The 13,750-nt window shown below is 45.7% G+C and overlaps 1 protein-coding gene across 2 annotated transcripts in view; it reads right to left on the bottom strand.

The window, feature by feature from the left end:
- The window catches only part of SLC71A2 (solute carrier family 71 member 2), a 47,055-nt gene extending 45,871 nt beyond the window's left edge, over positions 1-1,184 (bottom strand). For both annotated transcript variants that reach the window (XM_088156986.1, XM_088156985.1), the window contains exon 1: positions 922-1,184. In XM_088156986.1, the coding sequence (XP_088013112.1) occupies positions 922-1,119 (198 nt within the window). In that variant the 5' untranslated portion in view covers positions 1,120-1,184. The remainder of the gene's footprint in view (positions 1-921) is intronic.
- Between the last annotated feature and the right edge of the window lie 12,566 nt (positions 1,185-13,750).

Raw genomic sequence — 13,750 nt, 5'->3', positions numbered from 1 at the left:
AAAAAAAAAATTACATTATTTCAACTTGCCAGAAAAGATTTGGCATGGTAAGGCATTGCTTTGTTTTGCAGCTGTACCCGTTCAAAAACTGTCAGTGCCAGGATCACCTGTTTTATTACTTTGTGTCTCCCCTGGGTTCTTCCACTCCATCTTGACCTCTGGGCTAACTCCAACAAAACAATACGGGTTATATCGCCTCAGTCAGTACCATCCTGCCTGAAAGAAGTCACCTGTCATCTACAGGAGAAAGATCAAGGGATGTGACCTCTGATCTGGTTTTACGGCACATTGTGAGCACACTGACGTACTGAAAGGCTTAAGCCCTTTCCTTCGGAAAGCAATTACGCACCGCTACCACATTTACCAACGCAACTTTGCAGCGAGCTCACGGATCACTCACTCCCGCTCCTTTTTTTGCACAAGATCTCAGTGCTTAGTGTGGAGACACGAAACAGAAAGCACAGCGGCTTAAAAAAACAGCACAGGGTAACGGCGTGGGTTAGGTTCAAAACGGAGCACCCCCAAGAACTCCTAAGGAAAAATTAAGTTTTACCTTCCCGGCACCTCGAATTCATATATTTTAAAAGAAAACTTATTTACAGCCACCTGTTCACAGGTGCGGCTACTCAGATTACTCTGCCCGGGACAAACTCGTAACTGGGCTGTCAGGGACAGGCAGGGCCGACCCGAAGAACCCGCCGCACGCCGACCTCCACACAGCATCCAGGGGCAGGACGCTCCAGGAAACGTCTCGGCGGGCAGCTGAGGGGGAGCTACCCCTCACAGGCGGGCCGGGCACCGACACCCACGGGCTGCCCGGCCCAGCCCGCAACGCGCCGCCGCCCTCAGGGCCGGCAGGATCCCCAAGCACCCGCCGCCGCCGCCACTCTCGCGGAGCCCCCGCTCCCACCTTGCACTCACCGCGCCACAGCAGCCCGCCGTCAGGCCGACCCTCTTTACTAGCATGATGCAGCCGCCCCACCTGGCGCCGCCGCCGCCCTCCCACGATGGCTGCGGCGGCGGCGACGACGACGACGGCGGCGGCGGCGGCGAGAGCTCCTCGTCCTTTGCCACCGGGTCCCGGGCTGGTGGCGGCTCCGGCTCCGGCTCGGGGCTCATGCCGCTCCCACCATGGCCCCTCCCGGAGCGGCCGGGCCGGGCCGGCGGCGGCTGCAGCGGCCGCCTCCGCCGGGCTGACGTGAGCGCGCGGCCCCGCCCTCCTCGCGCCGAACCGCCCCCGCCCTGAGGCGGGATCGGGCGGAGGCGCGCGCGGCAGCCGGCTTCCCTCCGGGAATCTGGGCGTCCTTGAGGTTGGAAGGGGTCCTGAGGTCATCGACTCCAGCCTACGATCGAACACTACCTTGTCACCTAGATCATGGCACTGAATGCCACATCCAGTCTTTCTTTAAACACCTTCAGCGTCAATGACTTCACCACTTCACTGGACAACCCATTCCAATGTCTAGTCACCCATTTTGTGAGCAATTCTTCCTAATGTCCAACCTAAACCTCCTCTGGCACAGATTAAACCTGTGTCCTCTTGTCCTGTCTCTGCTTGCCTGGGAAAGAGGCTGATCCCCACCTGGCTGCACACTCCTCCAGGCGGCTTTAGAGAGTGTAAGGTTCACCCTGAGCCTCCTTTTCTGCCGGCCAAACACCCCCAGCTCACTCAGCCTCTCCTCACAGGACTTGTGCTCCAGATCCTTCACCAGCTCTGTTGCCCTTCTCTGGACATGCTCCAGCACTGCAATGTCCTTGAATTGATCGGCCCAGAACTGGATACAGGATTCAAGTGATTACTAGCGCTGAGTACAGGAGACAGGCGTTGCCCTGTGTCCTGCTGGACACACTCCTGCTGATCCACGAGGTGAATGTCTTCCAAACCAGCACTCTGTGTGCCTCAGTCAAACCTTTCTGAAGCCCTTGGTCCTTTGTCACTGGGCAGATGTAATGGCAAGCTCAGTTTTCTCTCACTGCAGCGCTGCAAGGCCAGCTGGTTGTTGTTAGCAATGCCCCAGGTTCATCACTAGAACCAGAACTGGTTGTCTCCCAGTGCACCAGGTGTGCACACGCAGGGTGCTTTGAGGCAGCGTGGTGCTGGCAGTAAAGGTTGTAGCTTTGACAGACCCTGGAACATCAGTACAGCCAAACAGCTGCCCGTCTGGAGTAAGCTCTTCACCAGAGAGCTCAAAATGTCCCTGCCTGGCCAGCATCATATCCTGCATATGGATATGCAGTAACACACCCTTCCATCTGGATATGCTACTGGAGTCAAGCTGCTGCTTTTCCTCAACTGGTTCCTCGACTGTTCTCTGCTGAGCACCAAGCTGGTTACAGGATCAAAATTTTGTTTGCTAGAACAGTAAAGGTTAGTTTTAAATGCACTGTTTTGTCAATGTATAAAATACTATATACCTCCTAAATATAGTGCATTGTGAAAATTTTCTTCTGCAATTCATTATCCAATAATTTGACAAACATTATTTTCTATTGAAGTAGTGTGCATTGACTTACAAGCTTTTATTTATATGAACTTCTTTTAAAGCACTATTTTGTTTAAAGACATCACCATTTTAAGAGGAACACGGGTCACTGTGAACTAAATGGATACACCAAAATTTTTTTCTTATTATATAAAGATTAATAAATCAATATGTATTTTCATTTCCTTGCCAGCCCAAGCCAATTGTGTGTAGAATTTCATACTTGCTTTCCACTTTTTTTTTACTCTAGTAGCCTAGAAGTTCTTATGAAATGTTTCATTTCTTCAAAAATTCTCACCATGAAATATAATAATATTTTGGTCTTTTCAAGACTCACAATTATTTTACTGACTTGAAGGGCAAGGGACTTTATCCTGTACAATTTTCAATGCAGGGTTTTGTTGTTGGTTTGGTTTGGGTTTTTTATTAAAAACTTCCAAAGGATGAGAACTTTTAAAATTCAAACAGATTCCTCAGTCAGAAAGGTATGGATTTATAAGCTGGATGTATCAACCAGTAACCTTTCTACTATATGTGGTTCATGTAAACTGTATTACTTTAATTCATCATTGTATTTTGAAAATTTCACCATTAAAATATTTACATATATCACTGAAGTATTTAATCCACTTCATATACAAATTAATGTCAAATTATCAGCTGTAATGGCTATTGATTTGGGCTCAACAGACCACTACTTTATGTCCTTGTTGCATACAGAATTTAAAATTAGAGCAGTTTTGTTCACATGCTGAGCTACATATATAATCCTTATTAGGAGCTGGTTGTCCAAATAAGTGGTTACAAAGCAAAGGAAAAAACACTCAGTTTATGAAGAGACATTACTGGTATGGTGCCTCTCAGTTCTATGCTCTATGCTTTTTAGAGTATTCTTAGCATTTTAAGTTATCTGGAGGGGTCATTAATAACAAAGATATAGAGTATATTAGAGAATGCTATTCAGCTTAATCAAAACTTATAAAGAGTTGTAAAAATACAGTGAACTTGAGTGACTGTTGAAATGTCAGCTGTAAGTGTTGGTAAGTGAAGATAGGTCATCTTGGGGAAAAGAATTCTAATTAGTCATTGGGTTTGTAGATTTCTAAGTTAACTATTTCTGCTTTGAAAATATACTAGAAACTATATAGATGGTTTTCTGACGTAATTCTTATATCTGGCAGTAGATAGTCACCTGCTTAGAGATAATAATAGTATTCTCTGAAATTTAGAACTGTACTTTATGTCAGCTTAGGTACTTGCAAATTTTTTGTATTTTAATCCTTTTTTTTGTAGTTAATGGAGTTAAATTGCCTTTTTTATTGAAGAAAAAGTATAAAATATTGACAAAATATTAATAGTAAAAATATGAACCAGACCTAATTTTTTTTCACATGGTTTAGTGACGTTTTATGAAGAGCAAACCACCTGCAACACTGCTTGAACAAAATATTTCTAAGCAGAAGAATGAAGTCCGGTATTAACAAAATTGTCTGAAAGTGAATCATATGCTGATCTCAATAAATCATGGCCAAGAGTATCCCAAGGAGGATGCCTTTGGGATGGCTGGATGCCAGAGGTGTTTTTCCTACATCCATCCGTGCCATGCCGCCCTGTGCTGCTCTCTCAGCTGCACTGCTGGTGCTCAGAGCTGTCATCTCCAGGCTCTGGCCTAGTGCTGGTAGCCAGGCACTGCTGCTGTCATGGACCACAGGTGCCAGCAAACACCCTGCACACAGTCCCGAGTGCCCGCCTCAACAGGAGCATCGCTGCTGTCACAGCAGGGCATTAATGCCAAGGGGCTGGAAGGCACTGAGGGCTCTTCCCAAGGAGTGGTAGATAAGGTGCATGGCCAGCATTGGTGTGCGTGCTGCTGCTGGCCTGAGCTGGATGCTGCTCTGTGGGTCAGCTGGGCCACGCCTGCCCTTGCCTGGGCAATGCTCAGCTCTTGGATGTGCTAGGTCATCCTTCGTGTCCATGGGACCACCCACTGAGGCCAATGAATAATGACTTTGAGTCATTCCCCATTTGTGGAGACCAGGGAGCTTTGTTGAAGCCCAGTTTGAAGATGGAAGAATTGAGCTTTTGACTGTATAGTGGCCAACCCCTGATGTGATAAACAATGTGACTGATAGGCTATGAGTGAAATAGTGTTGTGTTGTGTCGTTTAATGTTAATTTTTCTCATATGTTAATGGTTTGTCTCAGTTTTGTCCCCCTGAGTTATGTATATAATGGTTTAGTCCTTTCCCACCTCCCCAACTGTCCTTCAACCCTAAACCACTCCCAGTTTCTAGATCCTTCTCTGTCCCTCACCCTAATCCCTGCCCCTAGCGTTGTCAATCCTCCCGAACCCTGCCCCAAGTTTGAGAAAGTTCTCCCTACTTCGTTAAATGATTGGTTGTTGAACCCCAGTTGACACCCACATGTTTCCCTACTGGTTCAATGCATCTCCTGCCCCGCCTTTGGTACCTCCCTCCATTAACCGCAATTGGTCAAAGTCATGTACCCTCCCCTTGCGCCTCCCCCGTATTTAAGCCTGTGTAGACCCTGTTAAACTGCCTTTTGCGGTTCCCTCTCCCAACCTCTAGATCTGCTACCTGGTCCTCCAATAAATTCCTTCCCCCGGCACTGTGAAAGGTCTCTCCTGCCCCTCTTTGTCCCTCCCTGACGACTCGCCCAGGCATAGCTATCGCTACACCTCTTCTGCGGCTCCCAGAGTGGTGCCGGGGAGAGGCCACTCACCGACGCGGGCTTCTTGGAGCCAGCCGGTAGCCCAGGTGAAGTGGGCATTGGGTGGAAGATGCATCAAAATAGGAGATAATCCTGTAGAGACAGGATAGTGCCTGTTGTCGTGCTAAGTTATCCTCCCTTGCACAAACCACCATCCTTCCCCCATGCCCGCTGTCCCTCTCCTTAGTTTCCCTTCCCCTCTTCCTTCTCCCAGCACCCCTACCCACATGCCCCCAAGTACCAGGAACACTCTTATGTGGTCTGAGAGTCATATGGCTGATGGGCCATAATGGGCCATAATTGCCCTGGTGGTGGGCAACTGTATTGTCTTGGGCAGCTGTGTTTTCTCAGGCATTCCCACCTGAACCTAACTGTAAACCAAACAGATTTTGTGTCCAGCATATTTTCCTGGGGATTTTTCCCCACTAGTTCTTTGGTATTTCTCCCACCACCTGTTGTATTGCACTACAAAATTGTTTTATATTTTTGGTTTATCCTGTTTTCTGCCCCCTCCCCCCCAAATTGTGCAGTGCTGAAATCCTTGCCTTAGCCCCTCCCTGTCCCATTGATGGCAGGTCTGTTCCTCTCCTCCCCTTTTCATGAGTTTAAAAGTGCCTGCCATCATTTCTCTTGCTCTCTTTCTCTTCTCGCCATGTGCATGACACAATAAACTGTGGATCACCTTCCCACGGGAGAAAGAGCCTTCTTTGGTTTTTTGACTTTGTCTATGAGAATTTCCCACCCCTGTCTAGTCCAGAGCTAGCCAGAGGACCAGAGAGGAAAAAGGGATTACCTCAACCACCCAACAGATCAGTTCTGCTGCCACCACTTTGACTGAGATTGCTCTGCGACCAAGTCTTGGTGAAGGGCCTATGGGTGATGAGAGCTTCACACTCTTGAGCTCTTTTTTTTTGTTGTTCTTCACACTCTTATGCTTTCTCTTCCTTTTCCCCTGTGCATGTCCTTATGTGATGTTGTTGCATTTCCATTTGGCAATGCTTCCTTATTGTTATATTAATAGAGACCATACTAACCAAAACTGCTACATACCCGTTTTCCTTTGTAGCTAAATTGCTCTATAATAAACCCTACATATGTATATTTACAAACACCAATTATTCAGTGGTGTTTCACCCCAAAGGATCTTTTAGCAAGAACTTGGTTTGCCCTTGCCTTCTGCAGCACTTGTAACTCTTTCCTAGTGTTGCTGTGCCCTCATTATCTTCAGGTTGAACCAGATCCTGACCTGTGGTCTTCCAACACATCTCAGGATATCTGGCTTTTGCTGTAGTCTTCCCACCTCTTCAAGGGCAATGGGTTTTTTTGGTTCTCTTTAGACATCTCATAGAACAGCTCTTTGTCAATATTGCATTCCCAGTCCTCCTCCTCAGCCAAAGTCCATGGCTCACGAGAGACATGGGCTTCAACATGTTCCAGCACCTTCTGCATGCTCTAGATGGCCTCTGTCCCCTCCAGGCCTGTCAGCTCTGTCTGCCTAAGGTCAAGAAATGTATTCACCTGGTAGATGAGAAAGGAGAGAGGGAGGAATTCTTGAACAATTCTTCCTCATGTTCTTTACACTGAGGCTGGAAGAGCACTTGGAACAGGCTGCCCAGAGAGGTCATAGAGTGTCCCTCTCAGGAGACAGTCCAAATCCACTTGTATATATTTCTCTGTAACCTTCTCTAGGTGACCCTGCCTTTGCAGGGCAGTTGGACTAGATGACCTCCAGCGGTAATTTCCAACTATTCTGTGATTCCGTGATTTGTATGTTTTGCCTAGCTCCTACCCGCAAATGTCTACTGCAGAGCTGGCAGTGGTGGCCACTGGGACAGGAGATAATGGAACTGCAGCCATGTGGCACCGCAGCTGCCCCTAGGAAGTGAAAGGCTCATTCCCCTTTCTCATGCCATTCTATCTTGTCCTTGGCACTCATCTGCCTGGGTCTGTCATTGAGCTGCCAAGACTGTGTCAGGGATGCAAGCTGGTCCTCGTCCTTCTGCTGCAGGAGCTCCTTCTCCAGACTGTCTTGTTGCCACTGCAGGGTAACTTTGCTCCACTGAGCCCTCTGCCTGGGCCAGGCCCAGCTGCTCCTCTGCAGAGCCTTCATCTGCAGGCTCGGCAGCCTTCTGGGAGGCTGGAAACTGGTGTTCTCTTCTCTAAAAGGATCTCCACTGCTGTATTTGGCATCCACTGCCACCGACCTGCCAGGGGCATCCAGGGAAGATGCTGACTCCTGAAGAAACTGCTCTCCCAGGAGTAGGTATCCCAGGGCTCTGTGATCCTTCAATGCCCTCACAAGGTCAAGGCCCTAGAGCATCACAGGGTCTCTGGGCATTACAGAGCCCTGGCAGCTGACCCCAGGAGCCACTCCCAGTGAAGGTGTCCCCTGGCACTAAACCCCAGACAAGGTGTCAGATAATAGTTTCCACAGCACCCAATCCATAAAAACCGCCAAAGTTCCATATTTGTCATTTTCACAGTTCGGGAGATAATGCCATCTTGGATAGGAAATCATGCTGCTAGCTACTTTTAGAAGTACAGAGGATCAAGATGAACATGACCTATTGCAGTGGAGTACAGCAGCTGTGCAACCTGGCTGCTGGGAAACTTGACTGCTACTTTCTTAATTTATGGAGGAGTTTTACCAGTCTTATTTGTAGCACCTTTTTTAAAGGTTGGAGATTTTGCAATGCAAACCTGCATTCTTAATCATGACGAATCTTAGTTTTAGATGTTGGATGGATTTGGTTTCAGAAAAAATTTAGCATATATGTAGCCACTCAAGTGACCAGATAAGAAATAGATATCTACAGACCTTGCAATCTTTGAGAAGAATAGGAAAACTGATTTATCTGTGATTAATGAAATTAGAGCCCATGTAAAAGAAACCTTGCTCTCTCAAAGATTTTCATGTTTGCTTGAGGTACACAGTACATAGCCAAGTTGAAGAAGCTGAATATGGCCTGTTTTGAGCATGTCCAACTCCTATGGCATTCAGTAAGAGCTATATGCCTGGGTAGACGGAGATAAAGTTGCACTGTGGTTAGATTCACTACAATTGTCTGAGTGAGGTTAAAAGGAGATTCAGCTCAAATAGTCTCAATTTGAAATTAATGTATTTTAGGTAGAAATTGGTAAATGTCATGTGAGCACAATGTTTGTCCTGGTTTGAAAAAGATGGGTGTGTGCTAGGAAGAGCAGGGCCTTCCCTCGAAATGGAGCTAATAAATCCCTCCTTCTGAATTAGTATAATTTTGAAATTGAGGGGCTCTCAGGCAAAGACATGGGGATAGGAGTAACAGTTCTTTACTAGTATATCTATCAAGACAATCAAAACAGCACCAGCTATGAAATTAACCACAAACAGAGCAGTAGCCCAGTCCCAGCCCTCGGCCCAGGCTCCCTGCCCTGCGCTGCAGCTCCCGGGGCTGGGCAGGGACAGGTCCCGCTCGGCTGCGGGAGCGCTGGGGGTGATGGCAGCGCTGTCCCAGCAGGGAAAGGGATGCAGGACAGACTTTGCTCACAGCTCCCGGGGCTGGGCAGGGTGCTTGGGGATAGCGAGCTGGAGCGAGAAAGCCTCCAAGCAGGGCAGCAGTGCAGGGCTCAACAGCAGAAGAGGCAAATCCCGGTGTTGGGATGGCGGGGGTGGTGTAGCGGCAGCAGTGACCTTCCTCCTCAGACTCCGAGAGCGAGCGAGCAACTCCCTCCCCGCCTCCTTTACCTGCTTCTAATTTCTAACCCCCCCCTTACCCCGCCCTCCGAGAGAAACTCCCTAAAAAGCAGGGAGGCTCTCCCTCCTCCCATCTTAAGGTTTCAAGGACTCAGCCATCAATGTCCCTTAGCACGTCAATGGGAAGAAATTCCGCAGGCAGAGAGGAAGGGAAAAGAACCAATCCCCAACAATACTTTATATGTAAAAAGAAGTGTGATTTTTTATTATTTTAATGTCATGTTTCTAAAATTTCATTGGTGTTATGGCATGTATAATATTCATGGAAGAGTTTACAGAAGTTTAGTACTTGTATTTGGACACTTGCTTGTTGTCACACATATTTCCTCTTATTTTAATACAGAAATGAAACAGAAGTCTCCCTTCCAATTCAGTTTTTTGCATTTATACGGGAAACTGCTTGCAATATCTTAGTCTTCTAGTTTCAGAGAGTTTATGGTGCTACACAGGGATCAAAATAAAGTTGCTGCCTTCAACCTGTGAAATGTCCTAGCAGGGACAGAGAGAATAAAGCAAGGGCAGCACAAGCACCAGGTCAGATTGACCTCTCTCCTCCTGAGAAGGACAATAGAACAGCATTTTGTTCACTCCATAAGAATAGTAGAACGGAACAACTTTTACTCTTATCAAGGACCCCAGAACACAACTATTTAGCTTTGTAGAAATAAATAAAGGATATAACACAGGGAAACAGAAATCATGCAAAATGCTAGCAAGATGCTAGCTCAGCTCTGTAAGACTGACAAAGTAGAAGTTATGCAAAACTGTGCTTAAAAGCTGGGGGTAGAGGAGCAGCCACCTAAAAAGGACACTGAATGTTGAAGACAGATCCCAGAGAATCATATAAAAACTTTCAATAATAGGTGTGACTATGTCAAATGAAGTCAAGGTGGTGGGGACAGCTAATGAATATGTGATCAGTGTGCATGATAAAATCTCTGCTCATCCAACACTCAAACGGAGGAAGGATGCCCCAGGTGAGCAACATGCTGCAATAAAAATCTGTGCTTTCTAGTACCCAAAACTGTGTTAGAAAGTTTCTATCTGACTAATTTCAGTATCACTCCTTGTGGGTGAGTGAGGCGATGGTGGTATGGCAGCTGGGCGAGCTGTGCTGCTTCAGAGCTGTTGATTCATCCCATCCCACCCCACCCCACCCCATCCCATCCCACCCCATGCTACCCCATGCCATGTCATCCCATCCCAGGAGACTGTGCATGGCTCTTGCTGCCATTTGGGGTGTCTTGTGTTAGATGAGCTTATAGTCAGCTAGGGCACAGCCAGTGAACCCTTGCAGGCTGGAAGCTGACATGTCTGAGTGTCTTTTTCAGGTACGTTTTTTTAAATTTTTTTTTAAATATTGCAGATTAGTCATAAATATACTGATTCATTGTTATGTTATTAGGAAGCTAAGAACTGCATGGATTCGCCGAGAGGAAATTATGTTTGACCAAATCTGATAGCCTTCTATGATGACATGGCAGATGGGTTGACGAAAGGAAAGCAGTGAATGTAGTCTGCCTTGACTTCAGCAAAGCTTTTTACAGTGTTTCCCATAACATTCTCATCAGTAAGATCAGCACATGTGGGTTAGATGAATGGACAGGGAGGTGGATCAAGAGCTGGCTAAATGGCAGAGCTTAGAAGACTCTGATCAGTGGAGTACAATCCAGCTGAAGGCCTGCAGTCAATCGTTTTCCTCTGTGATCAACACCAAGTCCAGTCTTACTCAACAGACAGCCCAGTCTTACAACTTATTTATCAACAACCTGGTTAAGGGGATAGAGTGCCCACTCAGCAAGTTTGATGATGGAACGAAGCTAGGGAAGTGGCATAACTCAAGGTTATGCTGCTATCTAGCAGGACCTTAAGAGATTGGAGAATTGGGTGGAGAGACACCTGATGAGGTTCAATAAGGCAAGTGTAGGGTCCTATACCTGGGGAGGAATAACCCCAAGTGTCAGCAGCTCTACAAAAGAGAACAGCTCTGCAGAAAAGGTTATCTGCAAGAAAAGGACTTAGGAGCATCTCTGTGGAAAGGGACTTGGAAGTCTTGATGGATCACAAGTTAACTATGACCTGGCAGTGCACTTATGGCCAGGAGAGCCAAAGGTATCCTGGGGTGCATCAGGAAGAGTGTGGCCAACAGGTGTTATGATTCAATGAATGTTGAAGTCCTCTGCCCAAATTAAGGTGCAAAGGAGACCAAATGTGCAACATCATCAGTTCAACAGTACAGGCTTTATTTTGCAAAATTGCTTGTATAACGAAAAGAGAGAGAGAGGAAGAAGAGGGATAGTGGAAGTAGAAGATAGTTACTACCATGGATGTGGGATCATCCCATAAGTCATTCAGTGCCCTGAACTTCTGGTGCTGGGTACTCACCCCCTGACTCAGTCCCTGAGTAATTTTATGTAGTACCTTATTTGCACAAGAAGCAAAGGTAGGAGTGGCTTTCAGTTCCTCCTTAGTAGGAGTAATTGTCAGATCCTCATTAGCATGAGAGGGAGAGGAGGAATGGTTCTGTCTATCACTCATGCTCAAGTCTTAATTCAATGGTCGTTGAGGTCTGCTCTGGTACTTACATAGCATACAGCAGTAGAAAGTTGCAGTGTAAAGTATCAGTTTCTGTCCTGCCTAGGCAGAGAGAACTGAAATTATTTATTTTGCTGTTTGTGCTCAGGGACTGCTAATGTTTCCTGCAACAAGTTTTACAACCAAGTGTTTGTTTAAGGCATATACTACAAATGCCATTAACTCTTTCCTTACTGCAGGCTGAGGGAGGTGATCCTGCCTCTCTACTCAGCCCTGGTGAGGCACATCTGGAGTGCTGTGCCAGTTCTGAGCTCCTCAATAGAAGAGAGACATGGAGCTACTGGAGAGCGTCCAGTGGAGACCACAAAGATGATTTGGCGTCTGAAGCATCTCTGTTATGAGAAGAGTCTGCAGGAGATGGACTTGTTTAATCTGGAGAAGACTGAGACGACATCTCATTAATACATATAAATATCTCAAAGGTGAGTGTCAGGAGAGTAGTGCCAGACTTTTAGCAATATCCAATGACAGGACACGGAGCAATGACCTTAGACAAAAACACAAGAAGTTTTACCCCAACATGAGGAGGAAATTCTTTAAATTGAGGCTGGCAGAGCACTTGGAACAAGCTGCCCAAAAGGTCGTAGTCTCCCTCTCTGGAACATTCAAAGTCCAAGGAATATTTGGACATATTCTTCTGTGACATTCTCTAGGTGACCCTGCCTCAGGGCAGTTGGACTAGATGACCTCCAAGGATCACTTCCAACCCTAACAATTCTGTGATTCTGTGATTCTGAATGCTCAACAGTGTTTGAAAATGAAAATAAACATTTTTAAAATTTAGGAATTAGCTAGATGAGAAAGAAGGTAAAAATACTACAGTATGTCATGAATCCATGAAGTCTTTGTGCTGTTGTATCCCCATCTCAAAAAGAAAGTCATTAATAAAAGAGTCAGGGAATGGCTTTCACATATGAGAGATAACAGAGGGAAGGGAATAATACAATAACAGTTATAAAATCCTGACTGACATGGAGAAAGTGCTGTTATTGCTTGATATTTCGTTAGGCAGGAAAAGGAGGCATTACATGGGATTATCAAGAAACAAGTTTGAAACCAACAGAAGCAAGTGTTTTTCCAGTCAAGTTGTAACTAAATCATTAAACTCATTTCTATAAGATATTTTGGTTAAAACACTACAAGTGGTTTAAAAGATAATTACACAAGTTTATGGAACAAAACTCTATTAAGAGCTATTAACCAGTACAAAGTTTTCCAAGCTGTTGGCTGCACAAAGGTGTGGAATTTGTCAGGAGTCCCTCTGCAGTTGATTGTGTGTGCGTGTGTATTTTCCTCTATTTATATAAGTATACACTGTCTCCGAACAAGGATAGATGGAAGTTTGGTGTAGCTGTACATTTCTGCTATTCAGTTTTCAGTGTAAAGTCATAAGAGTCTTACACACTCAGAGCCTTTGAAACAGAAACCACAATTGCACTGTCTGACCAACTTTCCAAGCATGCAGTGGCTGGTCTGAAAAAAGTATAACTGCCCCATCCAGTTTCACTGGATGTGCTCTTTTGAAAACTGGTGATAAATTGTACGTCAATGCTGATAATCATAATTACTGATCAAATAAATACTAAAGATTACAGAATCATTTGAATGCAGAAGATTATGTTCTTTGGGTCAACAGAGTTTGTGAAAGCGATCCCTGCAGCTTGTGAGAGTGCTCTGTGTTGGCAGGGTGCTGATGAAGGTAGCCTTACTCAGTGAGCAGGCAATAAAACATCAGGAAGATTTCTACCCATGGCACAGTAGTGTGTGCAAGAGGAGAGACAGCTCGTTCTGTAGCGCAGGCACTTCCCCTGGTTTCTGCCTTGAGTCTGAGCTATGTGCTGCAGTAATGTGGTAAACTAGAGGAGCTAGGGATCAGAACCACCTTTTACTCTCTCCTTTCTCTATACATCATAGTTCCCAGTGAGAAGGGTTTAGAATCAATGAGCCATCTTACTCTTCAATTTCTTTGTGTCATTAAAGACAAGGAACAAAACCAGTGGAATATGTTCATACTGCAATTTAGCTCTGAACACTGCAAGAATTCATTACTGTTTTGCTCAAATTCATCATAGCCTAGTCCCCAACATTCACTACAGTACAGTAATGTTCTTTTATGCTCTTGGATCCCCTTGTGATTTCTTAATTTCAGTAAGGGAAGACAAGGAAATTTTGAAGGAAATTCATGGAATCGAGGTACTCAGAGGACCATT

The sequence above is a fragment of the Sturnus vulgaris genome, chromosome Z (assembly GCF_052056855.1).
Source record: "Sturnus vulgaris isolate bStuVul1 chromosome Z, bStuVul1.hap1, whole genome shotgun sequence".
Lineage (NCBI taxonomy): Eukaryota > Metazoa > Chordata > Aves > Passeriformes > Sturnidae > Sturnus > Sturnus vulgaris.
This window is presented reverse-complemented; position numbering and strand designations above follow the sequence as displayed.